This window comes from Lepidothrix coronata, unplaced genomic scaffold (assembly GCF_001604755.1).
Source record: "Lepidothrix coronata isolate B3197 unplaced genomic scaffold, Lepidothrix_coronata-1.0 Scaffold25, whole genome shotgun sequence".
Classification (NCBI taxonomy): Eukaryota; Metazoa; Chordata; class Aves; order Passeriformes; family Pipridae; genus Lepidothrix; species Lepidothrix coronata.
This window is the reverse complement of record NW_016690205.1, coordinates 176,540-199,387: the sequence shown is the minus strand read 5'-3', so window position 1 is coordinate 199,387 and position 22,848 is coordinate 176,540. Positions and strand designations below refer to the sequence as shown.

Genomic DNA, 22,848 nt, shown 5'->3' with positions numbered 1-22,848 from the left:
TGTTACAGTGAATTTAAAATGCAACATTTCATATATGTATTTTTCCTCAAATTATTGCTGCTGTATTATATGTTCAAATTTTCACTTTATACAAAAACCAGAAGTTTTTTCAAGAAGTATTTCTTTTTCTTAAACTGTTTTGTTACCTAGGGCATAAATTATTTCTTTAACTTTTCATTGTTGCTTATTAAAAAGACTCCTGACAAGTTTCCCAGACCTTGTGGAATTGACTTGTTACTCCCTTCTTCCGAGTGATGCCGGTTCCAGCTTCGTGCCCTACATTTGGGGCTTGCAGTGATGCACTTGTGTTGATGCTCCAGCTGGAGTCTAACAGCAGCACTGAGGGTGTGGGGGGATGGAGCAGCACAACAGTCAAGGCCTTTGTTTTTTGTAAAATGTGGTGAGGTTTTTTTTTACTGTTTGTCAACAGCTTGCTCATTGTATAGAGAAACATTTCCACTTCCCCAAAACAAACATTTAGCTTTGGACTTAACACAGCACAGTTTGTTTGGTCAGTTTGTAAACACAGCAGAGAATTGTGTGGTGTTTTCAAACTGTAGTCACTGCTCAGTTAACTTGGTTTCAGCTGAAGGCAATGGTCCCTGGGAAAAGAGAGGCCACTATTTGAAAGCTTTTAGAAATGTTTGGCTAAAGTGCTTGAAAATAAATGGATTAAAGAAAAGTTAATATATGAATTTCATACTAGAATGAAAATAAATGGATTAAGGAATAGTTATATGAGTTTCTGACTAGAATATTTTTTCTTAGAAATTTATCCTAAAGCTAATGTTGACAGCTGGGGTCAGTGTGCTGTTCTCTGGGAGCTGAGCAGGCAGGCTGTGAACCTGCAAGAGCTGTGGAGGCAACTAATCCTGCTCTGGGGGAGGAAGTTCATCAGAAAGTTGATTTTCTGGCTGTGATTCTTCAGCGAACGCAACAAATTCAAGTTTTCTTTCACCTGAAACAGAAGAGAAAAAAGAAACTTGTGTTTGGTGTAATCTGGTTTCTTGTTACATTCTCTGGTGTACACAGATGTTTTTAAGATGCCACACGATGCTTACAGGAGTTTAAACAGGTTTAATAATCTGGTCCTTAGAAAGAAAGGAGCACCAGTCCTGCACTTTGCTTACAGGATCAGGGCATGGTGCACAGCAGCCTGAGCTGGGATATTTATTGCATTCCTTCCTTCATGGGTTCCTTACCTTGCTGCCCTATTTTTTGAACATCCATCCTCCTCTGCACAGGTGCTCGTGCCAAAGTTCCCCCCAGCTGACTCTGCCCTTCTCTACCCCAGCCTTTAACAATCTTATGTAAGCCCATGTCCCGATGCTGACCCCGTGACTACAGTTCACAGTCACTGCCACTAACCGCTGTTTTCCCCAGGTCTGTTCTCCTGCTTCCCTAACCTCACCGCCCCACTCGCTTTCGGCCACAGGCACAACGACCCCCCTCCCTCTGTGTGACTGCAGGGAAGGGAAGGCAGGTCTGTGATCCAGCAGCTCGCACACCCATCCAGGTGAGGGTGGTGGCCCATCATCGCTGAGCTCTGCACACCCATCCAGGTGAGGGTGGTGGCCCATCATCGCTGAGCTCTGCACACCCCCGGGACTGCAGGGCAGGGAAGGCAGCGGGAGAGCCGCAGTGGGTGCTCCAGGGCAGTGCAGCCCCCCCGCACTCCCGAGGGACTCCCGGCGGGTCGGTGTGACCTCTCAGGACGAGCCCTGGGAGCCGTCCCGCACACTCTGCAGCGCTCCCGGCCCGCAGCCCCGCCAAAGGAGAGCTCGGGGGGCGGCTCAGACGCGCTACCGCACCACTGCCCTGCTGGGGATTTACTTACCGGGTTTTGGTTCTGCCAAACCATTAACGCTGTTGGGGACTGTTGCTATTTTATTTCATGAGATACAGGTCTAAATATTTGTCAGACTCGAGCTCCTTTGCTTAGACAACAGTAGGGAATATATTAATATTGCCGAGGCAGTTAAAATTCATAGTTCTGTACTTAGAAAAGTGCATTCTGTGCAAATACTTCCTTAGCAAAAAAAAAAAATTCCTGTCTATGTTTCTATTTTTCACAACGGTTATTTATGAGCAAGGGAGAGATTTCAAAAACCTCAAAATATTTTCAATAAAACAACTTTCAACTGAAACCTTTGTTCTGTAGTGTGCATGTCAAGTGCTGCTACCCTTTGTATAGAGCACTGAAAATTATTAGAAGCAAGAGAGTAAAATGACTTCGTTCTCCTTCATGTTTCTTTTTCTTGGGCTTAATAAAATTCTTGCAAACCCTATCCTTCCTTTCTTCCTCTCCTCGTGTCTCTGCCTCCCCTTCAGACTGCATTTCTTTATTCTAGCTTGATTGATACCTGAGCAAGTGAGAAGTGGCTCTAATGAACTGTTAAGCATTTAACAGTGCCGTGGTACAGTGTAAAAAGAAGATGCAGACCCTGAAATGCAGGCAGGCAGATGCATACAAGTGGCTAAGGCTGAATGTGCATCGTCAACTTCGGTTTTTTTGGGGTTTTATTTAGGGCTTACCCATGCAATTGTAGTTTTCCAAACACATTTTGCTGGAAATGTAACATACAAAAGAGAGTTGTGAAACGAAGTTTTGTTAGCAATATATGTTTAGGGGCTTGAGGGAGGTGGGGTATTTGGCCTAAAATTCCATTTTGGCAGCTTTTCTACATGTTATATGCATGGGTTTTGTTTTGTTCCTTTTGCACTGTGGGCTTCAAGATTTCAACCAATTAATTCTGCAAAAAAAGCCTAATGTAGGCTACTCCTCAAGAAGGGGTCTATTTTAACATTCAGTAAACAGATAATCCATTAGGACAACAATATACATTGTGGCAAGTGCTATCCTAGGTTTTTTTTGTCAGCCCTTATTTATAGGCTTTTGATTTCACTTCCCTCCTGTGGTGCAGTTTCAATCATTCTCCCTCCAATCTTTGTTCCCGTATTCATTGCAGGCTGAAAACAAAGTAAGAAAGAAGCTCATACGTAGATTTCTATTCTTGGCCAGTTCTTCCTCTATAGCCAGAAGGCGGTTGTATTTGGTCACCCTTTCTCCGCGGGAAAGACCTCCCAACTTGATAAACCTGGCACCCAGTCCAACGGCCTGAAATGAGAAAGTGTGCATTTTAAAACCCCACAGTTTGGGAAGTGATTTTTAAATTATTGAACATGGTATCCTACTTCTAATTTAACACCCTCATCTTTCTACAGAGAAAAACCCCGCAATAAAATCTCTTAATTAAAGATTTGCCGGGTGCAAACAATAATTTTCACTGGCATATGAAATGAAATTTTATTTGCAAATGTAGCTTTAGTACAAAAAGACTAAATATAATAGTGTTAAGAATTTTTGCTAAAAATATTATTACTACACAGGAATGTTTTAAGTAACTCACAATTTTTTATAAACTAATGCAACCAAACAGATCATACACACTCTTGAATATACTCCCCGCCTTGGCAAATTTCCTGCGCCTTCTCTTTAAACTCAGTAACTCTCTGTGAGGAAAAAAACCAACTCTCTAGAAAAAGCCCGTTTTGTAAAACATTGTTTCTTTCTGAAGCACAAAAAGGCTTTCTCCTTAAAAAATTGTACATGTTAAAAGCAGTATTTTGGCAATTCTGCAATTGAACAGCTTTCAATACCTACCAGATCCACGAGGCTGTCATCAGAAGATTCTCCATCTGGGCTTCCTAATATGGTAATATGTCTCTGACCTATAAATAACGGGAGTGAAAACTTTCAGTAGCGTATATTTTATAGATTCAACACAGAAACTGTTTGGACTTCTCATTCATTTTTTACCCTGGGGTTGTCTAAGCTTAAATACGGGCAGGAGTAAACCAGTGAAACCCATTTCATAAAAATGTAAGCGATATTAGTTTGCTGCATTAACATTGTGCTTTATTTTCAGCATGGATAAGGGAATATCCTCTCCTAGTTTCTGTCTCTCACCGATCTGTCTGATCAGGCTAGAAGGCTGTTCTATTTATTTTAAATGTGCTCCTCAATATAGTAATGATTTTTCTTCACTGTAAAAAAGAGTTTACAATTCTGACTGAATGAAATCTTTTAGTTGCTACTTACTCTCTTTGATATAGTGATTCCGGGTGTTTTTAAGGAATAAGGAAAGAGATTAGATGTATTAAATTTGTTCACCTATCCCTTGGGTATAAAATGAGTAAAGAAAAAGTGATACAAAGAAAAATCTTACATAGGAAACTGCACAAGTTCTTAGTACTGTTACCATGAAGGCTCAATAATTTGTAGTCAATAATCTGCATAAACCACAATTTTAAACATTTTGGACTTGTTTGGATTTTTAAATTAAAAATACTAGTAATATTCAAAATTCAGGTTAATTGACCACATCTTTTTTATTTTCTTTAATTCTGATATCTAACTGTGTAAAACTTAGCTGCAGTGTCAAAGGGCACCCACGTTCAAAACATCCACAATGCATTAACTGACTATAGTTGAAGCCTTCAATGCGTTTTTAAGCCCCTGGACAGACATCTGTGAATCAGAACATGAATCTCAGTTTCTTCTGACAAATGCTTTCTAAATTAGAAGTGGCTATAATTAAATAAAGAAATGTAATCTTTACAGGTGTAGCTTGTAGGGTTTGACAGGCAGCCTTTCCCCCCTCTACTCACCATCGAGAATTCCAGTAAGTTCTATGAGGTCTGATACCTTGGTCTCGTTAACATATTTCAGGACGACACCACTGCACACTGGTGTGTTTATGGTTTGGTCAGTTTTAAGTTTGGAAATACATGTGGCAGCATCTTCAGCAATCAGGTAACATTTGGAACCAAGGGCACAACAGATGTTACTCCATTGTTCTCTGTCCTGCATAAAACAAATCAAGTAAAAAACTAGAGCTTAAAAAACTAAACTGAATGAAAACTCTCAGGAGGTAAAAATAATTTTAGAAAATTAAATAAATTTGGGTTCAATCCTAAAGATATCCTTCATATAAAAATATTATATTTTATACTATATTTTAAATCTGTCTACCTAAGAAAAACATACCACTGGAATTTTCCCTGGATTTTAAGATTTTGTTAGAAAACATATATGTTAATCTGGAATGAATCAACACTATTTGCACAAAATATAGTTTAAAATATTTCAAATTAAATTAACTCTGGGGGATCGCTATTTTGATTTCCTTCCTGAAATTTATTTAATTTTAATGGACTATGAAATAATTTTCTCTTGTTTTATTCAGATGTGTTAATATTTGAAGTGTCATAGTTATTTGAATGTAAAATAATGCAACAGGAGACAGTCATAGACTCAATGCCTTGTATCAGGACAGGATGATCAGAGCTGTAAGACTGACACATAGGGAACAGCAGAATACAACGCTCTCTTTCCAGCAAAGCTCCATTTTTTAGGGTCTTTGTTTCTTGATTTTAATGCACTGTCCACATGGTACATGGTACAGGATAAATAAAGGACAGGGATATTTTAAAAATGAGAAAGAAGAAAATTATGATTTGATTGCTTTGTGACCACAGAATGCAAAGTTGAAAATATTACAATAATGCCAGTAGTAATTCTTGGTCTGTGTATCAGACAGACTTTTGTACCCATCTAGTTGCAATCTATATCAGGGTCCATTCCTGCACAGATTTCAAGCCTGTATGTATGTGAAAATGAAGTTTTGGACACCTGAACAAATGTTTAAACTTAAGCACTAAAGTGGTCTCGTGTCTGCCAATGAATTATTGAATTGGTACCAGAGCTAATCATCAAGGACCTACGGATCCATGGCAAACACGTGGCACAGGGAAACTGCAGACTTGCTAGGAGGAGGAGAAGCAGAGGAGCAGAGGCATTTTCCTTCATGGTTCTCTGATTCCAACTGTACTGCCCCATCTGTAATTCTCCTGCAGACTCTCATACTGCAAATATGTTTCTTCATAAGGTTTCTCAAGGAAGTTTGCAGCCCCAGCAGGAGTGGGGAATAATCTGATGCTTTGGAACATGGTAATTCAGAGTCAGACTGAAACAACACAGGGAGGCAAGGCTAACTAGACAAGGTAAGAGTAAATGCAGATGTTTGAAAAATGAACTTTTAACATTCTAGTTAAGGACAGAATCAGATGGATTTTGCAGTTCATCCATTTTAGAGTTATTGAGTCAAGCACTGGACAGATTCACAAAACCAACATCACTTTGCTTCTCCCTTCAATCACAGTCTTCGTGTTTTGTTCATGCAAATGAACAAAATTTTTATTGAGTTTTGCAGCTGCAGAATCTAGGTCTACAATTGTAGGTTCTGCAACAAAGTTTTTATCTTTTTTGCAATACATGACTTAATCTTATGTATAAATGTAAATATCTAAAGTTATGCAATCTGTCTCTTTCATCCATCCATAACTTGATAACAAGCTTAATAGTATTTTATTTTATTGTTGTAGTCGGTTGACCAGACTAATTAATTCCTCTAACTTTGATCACAGAGGTAACTACGTGGTATCTTACTACCACTTTAAAAATTCTGCCAAGCAATGCTGCCAGTGACAGCACTGTTCTGGCTTTGGTTATAAATATCCATCAGAAGGAACTGCATCAGTATTTTTTTTTTTTTGGTGATTCTAAGGAACATACAACCACGTCCAAACTTTTGCTTCTCTAATTTAATATAATAAAATATTATATTACGCTTGAATTTTATAGTTTTATAATTTAAATTGTTTGCATAAAAAGGAAAACATTATCCAAATAATAGTGGTTTAACAAGTAGAATCACACAAAAAAGCAATTTTTTATAATTTTTAAAAATATTTCTACTGACTGTATTCTGTTCAGGCCAGGATTATTTTGCATCGAGAATTAAGTCAAAAGTATAGAAGAATGTAGAGTTATTGTCAATAAAAGACATGCAAATGAATTTTTAGATGCATTTTTATAGTGATATTTTGTGCTTAAAGACTCAAGAAACCAAAAGCCTTGTATTCTGCATATTTTGCAAAAATGAGAAAAGATCAGTGATGTGCCACTGAACAGTATTACCAGTTTTTCACAGGCTGCACTGTGGTATCTTACCTCTTTTCTTAAGGGATCTATTAATGCAATAATAAAAGGAAATTTATCAATCAGTTCTCCATACATAGCAACCATTTCATCAGGGCTTTTAAAAGTTCCAGTCAGTATTTCATATTTTCCTTTGTCCTAGAAAGTAAAGTAAAAAGCATAAAAGATAAGGAAGGTAAGAGCTTAAAAACCAGAGTACTAATGTAAGCATCCACAAGATATGTGTGTTCTTCAGTCAGGAGGCATTTACTCCTCTGCTTCACTCTGTGTCTAAGTTGTTAGCACATTGTTATAGAAAACTGCTTAAAATGACAGTGGGTTCCAGTGGGCTCATGCCAAAGTCTCTGAACGATGTCACTGCCAAAACCAGAGGGACCTTTTTCAGCATTTGGTAGGCAACACTGCCAGTTCTACACTACAATATCATAAAGCCAGCAATATTTGACTTTTTCACTGAATCTCGCTTGCAAAAAATCTCATTTTTCACTTGCAAAAAAGGTCTTTTTTTTTTGTCCTTATTTTCATAAAGAAAATATTGTTGGGGAAACGAGTTCACCCTCAGTGCTCAAAACCAAGATACTGCCTTTCCTTGTCTCTTTCCCCTTTCAAAAAAAAAAAAAAAGACAAGTTTTTGTCTTGCCTAGAAGGAGTATTAAAGGCAAACTGTCAAACTGTGCCACGATACCCACTGCTTTAGTGAAAGTTACAGAATTACTGATGATTCAAGGGTTAAGATTTTGTACACTCTGTTATAAGCTACAGACATCACAGTCAGGAGAGCAACTGCTTTCAAGAAAGATATTGGTAATGGAATCTTTGGCACTATAGAACACCCAAATACACAAAATCTCATGAGGTATTAAATGGAATAGGAAGTTTCTTTTTCTGCTTAGAAAAAAAAACCCTGATTGATCTTGGAACAAGGGGCAAGAACTGTAAGACTTCATCTGGAGATAAATAAATTGTGTCAAAAATATTAAAAAATGAAAAATTAAAAAATGAATGTTGAGACACAACGAGATGAACATTAATGTGTGTACAAACTTACCATAGAAAAAATAAATGGATATGTCAGGGTAGTTTGAAGAAAACAACAGATGTAGTGTAATATAATGGAAAAATGAGCATCTAGTGGTGTTAAGAAATTACAGAAGTATACTTGTGTAAATAATTTCTTGTTCTTCATCTTTAAAATAAAGGTGGATAGGATATAATTATTTAATTTATACCTCGTGGTGAAATTAAAAAAAAAGAACAACCAACCAACCAAAGCAGGATTTGCTGCTTTATACTTTAATTCCAAATTGGCTGAGGTGTAATGTGAAATGAAGCTGGTTTGTTAAACAGAGCATGCAGGAGGTGTTTACCCATTAAAGCAGTTTGCTATATTTGATACAAAGTGATCTGAAAAACTGTGTTAAATAAATAGAGAAAAGGAATAAACCTGGCTGATACAGGCAGGCTTACACCATTTGAATGATTCAAGTGAAGCCATGGAGGTACCAGAGACCCCTGTAGAAGGACATGAGCTGTAAGAGGGGTCTGCCTTGGCCCAGTGAGCCTTATTCTCACAAGGTACCACCAGGATGTTGGTACTGGGAAGGAGGAACACACAAGTTCTCACTGCTCCTGCTGTGTCAGGCTGCATGTCCCATCCCCTTGCACTCCCAGTCCAACGACATATCTGCCACACTTGTAGGACTGATTCAACCATCATTTATAAATGCAGAGGTAATTCTTTTCATTTGCTTGATTGTACCTTAAAAATGGAGCTAGGAGCTTCTAGGTGAGTTTGCAATGCAATAATAAATAATGTTAACAAATAGCTACGTTCCTTTTGAAACCCAAGAAAATAGATATTGAGAAATAACTTACATAATCCATTAATTCATGAGCAGCACAATTTATTGCTAAGTACACATCTGTTCCTAGCTCCAGACCTATGTTGCTGCAAGCTGTTTGCATAACGAGTAGCAGTTGTTCTACATCATCATATCCTGTTGTTAGGCAACCTAAGTGTGATATTCTTTTTAAGAACTGTGGCTGAAAACAAAACAAAAAAGAATCACTTCATTTACAAACATATATATAATATATATACTCACTATCATTTCAGTCTGCATTTAATCTTCAAATTATAAATCTCAAAAATTGCATTGGCAGCCTTAAGGACAATTCTCTAGGAAAGAGGGATAATCAATTGCTAATGAGCAGAGAGCTAACAGTCCTTGGAAATGTGTCTCATCATGTAGTTCTTCATCCTGTATGGCCAGTGCTGGTTTACAAGAAGATTTTAAAGGCACTCTTAACAACTACTGAATTGTCACAAATGCTCCAGTGCTGCAGACCACCCCCCCCTTTGCCAAAAAACATATTCTCCACTTTTAAACAGCTTTTAGCCATTTATCCTCAACTGCAACTTTGATATTGACTCTGTGGAGTGTTCAAGAAACCCTAGAATCTTCTGAGAATTCTAGAAGGAACAAACTTAAGAGAGGGGAAATACCTCTAGCCCAGCTACATGCAGTTATACTTCAGGGGCAGTATTCCTGGAAATGTGAAACAAGCCGAGTTGTATTGAGCAAATATTTCACATGTTCTTCTGTTGTCAGGGGTTTTTGTAGGTTTTTAAAACACTGATTTTTAACTTTAAAGTCTGTGAGTTTTGGATTATAAAAAATGACATTAGGCTGCCTAGAAAGCTGCAGGATATATAATCCTGGGTTAGACTGGAGAGATCAACTGGAAGGCATCAGTTTTGACAAGAGCTAGAGAATTAACTACAGAGAGAACAGGTACTTAGCTATAGAGGACATATGAATGTTTCTTCACATAAAAATTGGAAAGAAAGCGCAGGTCAAACTGTTATGAGATTATTTTGTAGCAACATGCAAGACAATCTGACTTGTTGCTTGTGGAGCACAAAGCTGCAGCAATAGACAGCCAGAAAGGCTGCAGTCTTCCTGCAATTAACCTCAGATAGAGGTTGAGTCTGCAGTTCCAGGTGATTTTCAAGGTATCCATACCTTGTGTCTTGTTACATTCCACTAAAAGCATTGTTTCTCTTTATAAAAACATTTTTCTCTATCTAGCATTTACTTCTATAACCTAAATAAGTTCTTGTTCACTGCCTACTTTGTCATTTTTCCTTTTTTTTCTCCCCATAAAAGTTAAAACTAACCTTGTGCTTTTATCAGTTTAAACTTCAGTTTAATTACTACCTCCTTTAGTATTCCTTTGTTGAAATAAATGGATTTTTTTCCAGAGAATCTAATGCATTTTTTCCTTGTGTATATCTTATGGAATTATTCTAACTAGGGCCAGCAGCTTAATGATGAAGAATTTTGTGTTGTGTAAGCAAGAATAAAATAGAAAAACTTTTGTTCATCCTTTCTTTTGTATACTCCACAACAGTGACAATTCTCACTTGATATTTTAATAATCTCAGATTGGAGAGAAAACCTGCATGGCATTTCCATCCCACAATTTGGAAAACTCATCTGTAAACCACAGGTTTTGAAGTGATAAAAAAGATCATTCGAGTCATATAAAATAATGTTCTGTGTTCTGTTGTGAGTGTTGCCCTTCAGCTACTGGTTTGTGTCTGCCATTATCTGTAACCTCAGACTGGAACTGGGAATTGGATGCAGCACAATTAAGAGGGGAGTTATTCTCCCGGGGTTAGGAAACAGCACAATATGCAGGTCTTACAGGTAGTAGTTTTATGGCCTACATAATCAAAAGGGCATGTTTCTCTGCTGGTGCTATGGGCTTGCAAAATGCTCATTTGGATAATTTACCAGGATTTCTAGATAAGAAAAATTACCAGATCCCAGAAAAATTTCCCCTATTTCCGCTATTGTTCCACAGGAAGGGAAGGTATAGTCAGAAGGATCTAAATTATTATGTAAGATATGAGCATTTGGAATATTTAGGTCTTGCCTTGACCTTTCCAAAATGGTGATGTAGATTAACGCTTAATTTCTTAAGAATATTTTGGTTCTCTGCTGTTGTGCATACCTTGTTGAAGGCTTAAAATGAAAATCTCATTTCTTACCAGACTTTTCTTCCCTGAATTTTGTGCTCTTCCTTTTTTACCGTCTGCTGGTTGAGGACCAGGCTGTTGAGGGTGAAAGAAGAAAGAAATCAATTCCATGGAAAAATACAAAGATGACAGAAAGACCTCAGGAAAAAAAGGAAATAAAAAAAAAAAGATTGACTGAATTTTGGTCTAAAGAGATTACAAATATTTAAGCTAGGAAATAACTCCTATTTAGTCTTAAATACTATCAGCAACTATCCAGTTTTATTTTGTGCTGGTGACTCATTTCAAATGTTTATTTCTATGTGAGCATCAGTCCAACCATCATTTGTTTTTCAAAACATTCTCACCCAGCCCATCAAAAACACAGGGAATCTCAGAAATGAGAATCTAGACTGCACTTGGAGAAACCCAACAACCTTGCTTTCTAAAAAGCATATGCACACACCAAGACTGATATACTGCTACAGTAACAGTACCTTGAATAAAACATGTTGTGTGTGAGAGGCATAGCAAGATCAGAACCATATATATTGTACATTCATTCCAATATGATTCACTTCCAGTATATTTCTTCAGGTAAACAGAAAGTCTTACTATGCTTAGAACAATGTTTTATTCTATATTTTCTAATGTAGTATCACCAAATGGCCAATGCTTTACTCATCTGCCAGAGAAACACATCTTCTGTTCTGTGTCATGACATATAAAAGCTAAGTGTTCCATGTTTATGTTTAAAAGGACAGTAGTAGCAGATCAAATGAAGTATATCACTTTATTAGTACACATTTTTATTGTACCATTTTGCCTGGAGACTCCAACAGTCTTGTCATTTCCTTCTGAATATCCAGAACTCTTTCTATGCCCTGAAATTAAACAACAATAATCTTTAAAATAAAGTTATATTATTTCATTTTAGCAGCTTAAATCAGAAAACACTTATTCTAAATACAAATCTTAATATAAAGTCTTAAAAAAAAACCAAAACACAACTATTACAGACTCCTTAACACAGTCTCTCCACTCACAAAATGCAGCCAAGTGCCCAGCCATAAAGGGTTAGTAGCAGTGGAATGAACAGGAATATTTGGTCATGCTGCTGAATGGGAGAGCAAGAAAAGCAGTCTCTTCCCCAAATGTAGCCCTTCCCAAATCTAGCAAGTAAACAGCATCCAGGTCTGCATAACATCTGAGAAGATGATAATCCCTGTTCACAATTGTGACTCTAAGACTTCCTAACGAAATTCTGAGAAGATTGAATGCATTTACTTCAGAATATTTCCAGGAAGCACGAAAAAAATCACTTTCTTAATTTTTAAACAGTGGGGAACACTCCAGTTAAATGAATCCATTGCTTTTAATGCAAGACTCGTTTTCTTTTTCAGCTGAGTTAGTAAAATTCAGTAAAACTCGGTAAATCACAATTGAGATTTCCTCAAACTGTGCCAGTAGAGGAATACTGAAGGGGGCAGAAGTCAGTCACAGCTGACAACACATCAACACGGGAGGAACAGGCTGTTTTGAACGGCAGCAAACAGCTTGTTACCCTCCCCTGAGCGCTAGGAGGCATTCTGGCTTTGAATGGCACAGAATTAGCAACCTTATTAACAGCTCTTGGTGACAATTCGAAAAAGTTAAAGGAAAAGCAAAAAGAAAGAGAATCGAGCTCAGGTACTTGTTCAGGTCACCAGCATACAAAGCAGAAATCACGGCCCTAATGAAGCATCCCGTGCCAATATATTCTTTAATACAACACATGGCTAAACAGAGAGGGTTGATCCATCTGTCTCACCCATCCTTCTTGCTCTTTGTACTCCCTTCTATCTTCACAATTTCATTTTAAAGCAACTTATTTCCACACATTTTTTGCTTTCCTGTGAATTTGTTGAGTTTTGTTGTTTTGTACGCTATATCAATCAACTGATACTATTTATAACCTACTAATGTAAAATCACATCCTAATCTCTTGTTCTGTAACACAATTCCCTAACATCTTCTCCAACGCACTGACTTTTACCTCTATACTAATATACATTTTTAACTTGAAATATTTCTGGGTTTTGTTTTAAATCTTCATCTTTTTGCTTGATTTAATATTATTTGTGTTAGAATTCTGCAAATTTGACAAATTTAGCATTTGTTAAAACTTTGGCCTTGCAAGCAAACAAAAAAATAAAAAATACAGTTTCTAAGGACTATATTGAAAAGACCTATATACTTATTTACACACATAGTTAGTATGGTGTCTGTAGAACACATTTATAAAAAACCAAAAATGAAACAGTACCTGTTTGAGTGACAACTGAACTGGTGGTATAACCATAACTTCTTTCACTAATTTCAGCTTTGAAGGTGACATTTTTTCACAGTTCAGCAGAGTAACCATTGGGAGTGGTAGAGTCATTTCTTCAGGTGACTCCTGTAATTGGGACTACCGGGTGAAAATAAAAATGTAAAAATCAAAACAATTCTTATATATTTTAATTATGGCACAAGGTTCAAAGACTGCTACAGGCAATGGTGTTAAGGGTGTATTCTATGAGATAAATTTAATGACACTGTCATGAGGCACTGCTGGCTTCAGAATTCAACAGCTATGATAACTGGGATAAAAGAAACAAACTGGCAAAAGCCACATGTACCTGCTCATGTTTCAGCAGTGCAATATGAGAGTACAGCGGGATGTGGCTGATGGTGGCCCCAGCCTTTGCTATGGCAAGGGATGTTCCCCCAATGGCCAAGCTGCCACACAGCACGGGCTCAGCAGGTTCTGCAGGGGGGATGGGTCTCTCTGCCACTGATGACTTCTTTCCTACAAGACAGAGAGTAGCAGCTAAGTATTTTCTTGTTTTTAAACACATGCTTCTGTATCACAGTTATATGAGTAAATACGATATTGTCATTTCAGGGTGTACTCAATGTATTAACAAATAATAACTTTTTTTTTTTAAATTTCATCTTGTCAGTTGTTTTATATGGAATGACCTTACAAGTAAGCAAAGTGTCTGTCCTCGCTCTGGTTTCAAATTTATTTCAATTCTGTGTCTTTTGGAGAACTTTCAGACACTGAAATCTGTATTTTTATTTATCTATGTTTACATCCAATAACATTATATAATTTTTCAGGTTCCTTTCAAAAGCATGTTTTCAGTCTTCTTTATTGTGCTCCTTCAATTCTCAGCTTTTGCATAAACAACTTGGAAGACTACATTATAACCTATTGGGAGCATGCATAATTGATTTCTTCTAATGATGACTGTGAAAAAAGATTAGGCCTATTTCAGCTGGAATTTCCAAAGAGAAAACAGATCTTTTAAATATTACACATCCATAGTCTTATCACATTTTCATAAGAATTTATTTCCCTTTCAGATACAGTAACTTTTTCCAAAAATGCTTAAAACAAAGCACTTCTCACCATCCTCTTTATTGCCTACAGTTCTTACATGAACAGGTACAGTGAGCACCTACGTGAAGCTGCAATAAGTGGTCTGATTCCCAAGTAAACCTGACTTTCCTTTGGATCCTAATAGGAGTGTCATACAAATTCTAATTTCAGTAAAATATAAATACTACAGCATACAACTGACATTTTAGGAGAAAATGTTCTTAATGTGTCCTTAATTGGATATGCAGATTAGATTATACATCTTTTGCATACTATGCACAGATTCTATACCTTTTACATTGAGGATGAAGAGCTGCACACAGACATCAGAGCAACTCTGACACAGAGCAGAGTTTTTCAGAGACCCTTCAGCCTACACTACTTTGTAACTGGCATAAACCACAACATAGATGTTCCTTCTGAAGGAACCTGCTGGAAGTCACCATCTGTTAGTGGTCTCCTGTAACAACAAGTAGCTTAATAACCATTGGCTCCAAATAGTCAGGCACTGAGTCTAATAATAATATGACAGTCCATGTCATAATTAGTGAAAACAAGTAATATATGTATCAGCAGAAGCTTGACTGAAAGTGTAATATACACCAGGCTAACATGTGGGTGGACCTGACAACTGCAGAAGTTACACTTCAGGTCAAAGATGAACTTACTGTGCACACATCTAACATATGAACTGGGAGGTTTTACTGATAGCATATGACAGTTATAACCAAAGTGATAACAAATAATAATATGCAAACATTTTCTGCCCTTATAATAAATGGCAACAAGACTTTTTTTTTTGAGTTTAATGCATATATGGAGATAACATATGGTGCTTTCTTCCTTTGGATTGTTTTTTTTTTGGCCATGTGTTTTTACCTTCTTTTTCTAGTCTCCCACCATTTTTTCCTTTAGTAGGATTGTTTTCTTACTTCTTTTTACTCCATACTGCCCATCATTCCCATCTCATCCCCTTCCTTCTTTCTCTTTTGCTTTTCACTGTATTTCCTCCTTTTCTCAGTGTTAGAAGGAAACCTTCCTTCCTCCCTCTTTCAATTGTTTTCAACTTATCTTAATTCTATTTCTATTTTCTTATCATTTTCATTTTTATTCTTCATTTGCATCCTCCTCCATTCCTATTCCTCACTTGGAAGAGTAATAACCTCCTGTCTAAGCCAACTGTAAAACAAAGGCAGAAACTCGGTTCAACCAATGCATGTGAATGATGAGAAAACCGTATTTTTCCCTCCCTCATTTTGCTGCAGAAACTGTTGTGATCAAAAAGGGCAGGAGAGAGTAACCAAACCCTTTGAACATGAGACAGTGTGGCATGTGTTCTGAATTATCCCATGTCCACAGAATACATCAGAAAGTTGTTTAGGACATTTATCAATATCTGTATTGCAGAAAACATTAAAATAAAATAAACAAAAACCTGGTTTTGCTGATTTTTTTTTCCCAGGTGGTGTTGCTGGGGATGGAGTCCGTGGAGGAAGGGCAAGAGTGGCTTCTGCTTCTTCTTCTTCTTCTTCTTCTTGCCTTTGAATTTTCTTTTTTTCTTCTACCTTGTTTGTAAAGTATTCACTGAGGGAAGAGGCATAAAAATTACTAGCTTAAAATATTGTTAGACATGTGACAAGTAGACACACACAGTACAAGCTAAAGAACATGCTAGGAAGTGGATTAAGTGCATCTATTTGAGCTTCTGCCATTGGTTCACTACGTGAAGCTGGAGAGGTCAGTACATTTATTACATCATTATTTTTTGGTAGTCATCTGCAGGACTGGTTAAACAAAAAGAACCACAAGTAAGTATCACAAACCTTAACACATGCTTTTAAAATCACACTGGTTTGAAAGTCAGCTCTGAGCAGACAATCTTAGCATGAAAGATGTATTTGCTTTGCGTGGGCAGTAACAGACCCTGGCATAACTTCCTGACATACAACAGCCTGGCCGAGGTTGCTAATCCAAGAGCTCAGTTGTACACTGGTTATTCAAGTGGTTGCAAACTAAGAGGTGGCTGAATTTCAATTACATGCACGAACTGGAAACTTTATCCAGGGGTCACAGACAGCCAATTCAGGCAAACTGAGTATGTAAGATATGTAGTGTAAACAATGCATTAAAATCTTATTTACACTCACTTTCCAATTGAGTCCTTATTCCCTTCATCAAGGTTTTCCCAAAGCTAGTCCATGTGGAAGGCAATTAGGTCTGTTCAATACAGTCTGTGTTCAGTGTGGCAGCCCAACCTCTACCCCTTCCACACAGGGTCATTTCCCTCAGGGGTGCAGCTGAAGGGAACATTTCCAACTCCAGAAGAGGATGTGAGGCCATATTAGTGCTGCCAGGGTGCAGACAGCCATACTGTTGCCAGGTGGCTTCTTCTAAGTGTACTTTAAAAATACATTCAAATCCATCTGTGATACTTTTACCTTATATATTTTTTTTTTTATAAAAGCCAGACATTTCTTTAAATGGATAAATATGGCTGTTGTTTTTTACTTTGGGATGCTCTCAAGAAGAAATATTTATATGAAAAATAAACATGGATGTTTATTAGAGAAACTGTATTTCCAAAGAAACTAATTACCCTAGTAAGATGTCTTCTGGAGCAGCTTGCTCAGAAAGAAAGCTCCACCAGGACGTGAAAGCTGCACACATATACATGCTTTTGTGGATTAGCTCAATGCAGCAGACTCACACCCAGGCCATTTGCACCACTTGCCTTTTGCAGGGCCATAAACAGAAGTGGAGTTGCAGTTTGAAAAAACCTCCCTACTAAATTAAACTGGCACTGAACGAATTTCTTAAATGTTGCCTTTGACTCATGAATGTGTTCAGGTATTTTTTTCTTAGACACCCTTATTTTTGTATCCCATGGATGAAACCTTGTAAAAACCAGCACGATTTTCATATCAAAATTATGAAACAAGCAGACAATAATATAGTGCAATGGATCTGAGACATATGTTACCACCTAAAAATATAAAAAATAATAGTAGAAAACACTAAATATTCTATATGCTTTCCATTAACAATACAAATAATATAAATTACACATATAAATTGTATTATATATAAAATTAGATACATAAATAATACAATATAAAATTATATAAATTGTATTTTATATAAATTATTTGTATATTTCAAATGCATTAATTTGCGTAATATGCAAGACCTACCCAAGCATCTTATCAACTTGACACTGGTCAGCAGGCTCCAAGTCCCTCAGCATTGTGTTGAGTGACTCATTGACCCAGTCCACAGCAGTATTAACAGAGTCATTTCTTTCTTTTTCATCAGCTTCAATTTTTTCAGGTAAAGCATTTTCAGGTATTTGAGAATGGCAAGACATTACAGTGGAACAAATCCTCTGCATAAATAATAATTTAAAAAAACCGCATATGTATAAAGGTTTTAAACACTATTTAATTTGTAACTTTGAAATGTCATTTGAAAGACTAAGAAGTATATGTCCTTACCAACTCTACAAGTACATATCTCCAAATCTACTGCTTGCTCCACTTACCTTTTTTCATCCTGTATCTTCTTTCTAGCCTCTTATACTTTGGTAATCACAGACATTATTCAAGTTTTTTGATCTAAATTATAAGTACGTAGGCAAAAATCTTCTGACAGATCTCTTTATATATTTATTATGCTATTAGAATAGAATGGAGTTATTTTAAGGACCATAGTCATTAGGACATCTTTTATTGCAGCTGTTTGTAGCCTACTGTACCATGATTCATCAGCATTCATGCTTAATGCTATCCCTCATGGTCAATTACTGTTGTCTTAGATAATTTAAGCTCATCTTTCTGTACTGATGAAGAATAAATGATATTAAAAGAATTCACTTAAGGAAGACATCATTTACAAATTTCACAGAGTTGCCTGCATTAATAGTATTAACTTTATACACTGTGAATACCTGTGAAGCTACATTTAATTCAAGAAAGAAGGGAACCATAGTTTAACTGAGGGAAAGCAGAAATAATTACTCCAAAATAGCTACAGCTGCAAAGACATTAACTTGAATATTTCAGGTTGGGGGAGAGATGCACCACCAATTTTGCATTGCAGGTGCTGGAGAGATATGTTTGACTTAACTATCACCCACATCAACCTATTAGCTTGGTGTAAAAAAAGTGCCTTCACTTATACTGTGCTTTTCACCTGTGCTGTGTTTTTCTGAAAGACTGTCACACAAAGAGAAATATAAAGATAAGAAAATTAAAGAAAAAGGTAAAAGGAAAACGAACTTACAAGGCTAGTAAGGGGTGTAAGGAAAAGCTACATGAAGACAGATAAAAACTTAATATACAAAGATGCACTCATATCCCACTCATAAAATATTGCCTAATTCATGGAAAAGAAAATTTTCATAGTTGCTGCCACTGTCTAACTTTTCAGGACACCTTTTTTTTCTAAGTTACAATACTCAACTCTTGAGTCACAGGGATTTATATCTCCTCATGAAGATGGAAAATAAAATGTTCCTTGGGATGTGAGAATAGTACCTCTTCCTGATATTGTCCTATTCAAATAAATAAAACAGGAACAGCTCATACCTTCTCATAGTTTTTAACTGTACAGTATATTTCCACTTCTAATGTTGGCTGACCAACTCCATCGAGAACTTTTCTTCCAACTAATTTGCGTATTACTGGAGCTTTTGAATATTTAGAAAGGTAGTTAGCCTTAAATGAAAGAGAAAGAACTTCATTAAAAGTCAATTTCCAGGCAAAGAGGTTTTTATTCCATGAAATATATTTCAGTCAAATCCACCACTGAACAAATCCATTATGGGTCGCTTCCAACTCAGTATATTCTATGATTCTATGGTTCATATGTTACAGCAAGTTTTGAGCCCTGTGAGAAAGGTGAAAACCGAGACTTCTGGTAGGCAGTTCACTGTCTTCTTCCAACATGGTCTTTAATGGGTCTGATGAACTGTCATAATCCAATATATTTTCACCTCTGTCCATAGGTAATATAATGTTGCTTTAGAAAATTGATTAAGTCGCTACTTGAGGTTTACTACATTCTTCCTTACTAGTTTCATTATTTAGTCTGGTATTGGAGAGTCACCAAACCATGACTTACCAAATGGGAAAAACTGGAAACTCTTATAGCTACATAGAAAAGGAACATGTCAACAACCAGGCAGAGCAAGAAAAGGTGTTACCAGTTCTAGTCCCTTCCACTGGCGATAGCAAAACACTAGATGGGAAATAGCAAAAGACGGAATGAAATGTTTCAATTCCACTGACACTTTCCCACTAAACAACATACTAGAAACCATTTTTTTCAAGAGTTGCTTGCTATTGTAGCGTTGGCAATTCTTGTATTGCCACTAACTGAGGTTTCATTATGACTACTGTCAACAATATTTGGCCAACCGGGAACAGATAAAATGGGTGTGACTCTCGACACTTCCCCTGAGGGCCCATTTCCCTTTCATCAACAGCTGCAGCTGAACAGCGCCCAGTCTCTTGCTGGCCCAGGAGAGACACCACTGTGCTGAGCAGCGGTTTTATTAGCTATGTCCATTTGTGCCCTCCCACTTTGTTTTCACAGAATCATAGAATCAGCCGGGTTGGGAAGGGCCTCTGAGATGACATCAAGTCCAACCCTCGACCCAACACCGCCGCGGTTACCAGACCACGTGTCGAGACAAGCAACCGGCAAGGGGCCCGGCTGCTGCTTGGCCCGGCGTCAGAGTGCCCCTGACCACAAACACCGAAACACCGCAGTCGGGGGGAACCACTTCCTTATCACAGAGACGTCGAGCTCCTCGCTGCGCCCCTTCCCGGAGGGCGGGGACGGCGGGGACGGGGTCGGGCACTGCGGGCCCCTCACGGCCCCCCCGCGCCGCCCTCGCCCTGACGCGGGGCCGGCACAGCCCCCCCGGCCCCCTCCAGGCGCTGCCCCTCCCGGCGCTACCAGCTCCCCGTAGAGATCCCCGGGGCTCAGCGGGAACAGGGCGTTCAGCGCCTCCTCCATGCGCTCCGGCACTCGCTGCCCTCGGTAGTACTCGGCCGCCTCCCGCCGCCGCGCCCGCCGCCCGCCCGCCTCCATGGCGGGGCCGCCGCCGCTGCCGGGCAACGCTCCGGGGAGCGCCGCCCTTCCTTCCCTCGCTTCCCGCCGCTCCCTCAGGGGCACAGCGGCCTCCCAGGGTGCCGTGCCCGACCCCGAGGGCTCTGCTCTCGCCCAGCCGTCCGGGAACAACCCCCCGACCCAGCGGGACCGGGCTTTGTTTGGCCCTGGTCCGCTTTGGTTCCTCCACACCGTGCGGTGCTCGCGCTTCCCTCAGAGCCCGGTCAGGGCCTTCCAAGGATGCCGCGAGCAGGCGCTCCTCGATTTAAAAAGTCACCATGCAACAAAACTGTATAAAATTATCGCCTGAAAGAGAGAAGGAGTATGGTTTGGGAAGTGTCTAACGCTGCCAAACGCGTCAGTAACTCGTGCGTTTAAAAGCTCTTTACTTTCAATGAAAAGAAACATTTCCCAGCCTAAATGGTTGTGGGTTTGTTTTGTTTTTTTTTTTTTAAATCTGCAATTTCCTACAAAACTTTCACTTTGTTACATTGTTCATCGGTAATTTTGTTGGAGTAACTGAAAATGGAGATACTTAAAAAGCTGTTAGCTGCACACTTCCCCTGCTCTAAAATCAATATGTGTGGACCTCTGCTCATTGTGTGCTCACTTCTCCAGGTGGGGTGATAATGAAGAAAAATCCCTACAGAATCATTTTCTTCTCCTTTCACATCCTTCAGAAATAGTACAGTACCTCTCCAGAGAGTTAAACCCTCTTTTCCTTGGAAGAAGTTTCTAAACTGACACTTCGCCTTCCTTTGAGGACAGTGGGCAGCAAGTACCTCATTAGATTTTCTTCAGAAGGAGTTAACGTGGTGGGTGGCTGCCCTTTGAGCTCCTAACTGCTCAGGAGGGGCTTGTGCAGTCGGAGGGCTGGGTGGCAGCAGTCAAATAGTGCCAGATCCGTGTCACATGCACAGGCTTGCCTCAGAAAGCTCTGGTTTAATTAAATAGTCCTGGAAGAACAGACCTCTAGAGGTGACAGTGCTGTTGTGTGCTGATCACACACTAGGTAATGCAACCCATCACAGGAGCTGTACCTTCTGATACATTTCAAGGGTCTCTAGACCAGTTTCCCACCTTTTGCCTTCTAAAGGGCTCTAAATAAAACGCATTGTGAAGGAATATGGCGGTGATAAGATGAAGACTAGGGTAAATGTTGGCCTTCTCTGGAAGGAAACAGCGGAACTGGTTGCCCAGGATATGGAGGAGGCTCAGGTACTTCACAATTTTTTTGCCTCTGTGTTCACTGGCAAGTGCTCAAGCTGCAACACCCAAGTTGCAAAAGGAAAAGTCAGGGACTGAGAGAATGAAGACTGGCCACTGTAAGAGACGTTCAGGAACATCTAAGGAACTTGCAGGTGCACAAGTGCATGGGACGTGGTGAAATGCACCTGTGAGTCCTGAGGGAACCTGTGGATCAAGTAGCTAAGCCACTATCAATCATATTTGAGAAGTCATGCAGGTCAAGGGAGGTGATTCTCCCCCTTAACTCCTTTTTTGTGAGATCCTACCTGGAACACTACATCCAGGTCTGGGGGCCCCACCATGAGAAGGATGTGGGCCTTCTTGAAAGGAGTTCAGAGGAGGGCAATGAAGATGCTCAGAGGGCTGGAGCGCCTCTGCTATGGACACAGGCTGAGAGAGCTGGACGTTTTTGGCCTGGAGAAAAGAAGACTCCAGGGAAACCTTAGAGCTCCTTCCAGTACCCAGAAACCTTAGAGCTCCTTCCAGTACCCAAAGGGGGCCCCCACGAGAATGACAGAGAGGTACAAGTGCATGTAGTGATAGGACAAAGGGTAATGGCTTTGAACTGAAAGAGGGTAGATTTAGATTAGATATTAGGAAAAAATTCTTTACTGTGAGGGTGGTGAGGAACTGGCACGGGTTACCCAGAGAAGCTGTGGATGCTCCCATTCCTGAAAGAAAAGAAACTGGCCAGCTTGGCCTTTAGCAAAGCAATGAGCTGAAGCAGATTGATACTCAGGTTATTTAATAACCCTGAACTCCTGTTTTTTAATAAATTGATTGAAATACTAGTAGGGATTCCCCGAAGTATTTATCATTTTTGGTTCATGATCAGGTGAACGCTACATGAATTATCTGTATGGCCATGTAATTTCCATTAATTGTAAGAATGTAGAAAGAGGATGGCTTATCCTGTGATCCTCCCTATTACGAAGTAGTTAACTGATTAAGGTTAGGATACTGCAAGCCACTTCATACCATCAGTGAACTCTCTGC

General features: G+C 38.8%; 1 protein-coding gene across 4 annotated transcripts; it reads right to left on the bottom strand.

Moving 5' to 3' along the window:
• Nucleotides 1-65: 65 nt before the first annotated feature.
• ENO4 (enolase family member 4) lies at nucleotides 66-21,392 on the bottom strand. 4 transcript variants are annotated; one of them, XM_017809272.1, is made up of 14 exons: nucleotides 21,299-21,392; nucleotides 19,077-19,205; nucleotides 17,685-17,875; nucleotides 15,929-16,077; nucleotides 13,748-13,917; nucleotides 13,393-13,536; nucleotides 11,906-11,971; nucleotides 11,121-11,183; nucleotides 8,939-9,106; nucleotides 7,076-7,201; nucleotides 4,672-4,867; nucleotides 3,665-3,732; nucleotides 3,001-3,118; nucleotides 66-958 (listed from the first exon to the last, which is right to left on the bottom strand). In XM_017809272.1, the coding sequence occupies exons 3-14, from the start codon at nucleotides 17,855-17,857 to the stop codon at nucleotides 867-869; spliced, it is 1,533 nt and encodes a 510-aa protein (XP_017664761.1). In that variant the 5' UTR covers nucleotides 17,858-17,875; nucleotides 19,077-19,205; nucleotides 21,299-21,392; the 3' UTR covers nucleotides 66-866. The 4 variants fall into 4 exon arrangements, with proteins under 4 accessions (XP_017664761.1, XP_017664758.1, XP_017664760.1 ...); XM_017809269.1 differs by lacking the exon at nucleotides 21,299-21,392 and adding an exon at nucleotides 20,452-20,707; XM_017809271.1 differs by lacking the exon at nucleotides 21,299-21,392 and adding an exon at nucleotides 20,166-20,374.
• Between the last annotated feature and the right edge of the window lie 1,456 nt (nucleotides 21,393-22,848).

Excerpts from the sequence above, each read along its gene's own strand:
- ENO4 (XM_017809269.1), bottom strand. The coding sequence starts at position 20,586 with ATGGAGGCGGGCGGGCGGCGGGCGCGGCGGCGGGAGGCGGCCGAGTAC. Across the intron at positions 11,184-11,905 it reads TGGAGTCTCCAGGCAAAATG|CCTGGTCCTCAACCAGCAGA; the intron begins GTACAATAAAAA and ends CACCCTCAACAG. Across the intron at positions 3,733-4,671 it reads ACTTACTGGAATTCTCGATG|GTCAGAGACATATTACCATA; the intron begins GTGAGTAGAGGG and ends CGTTATTTATAG.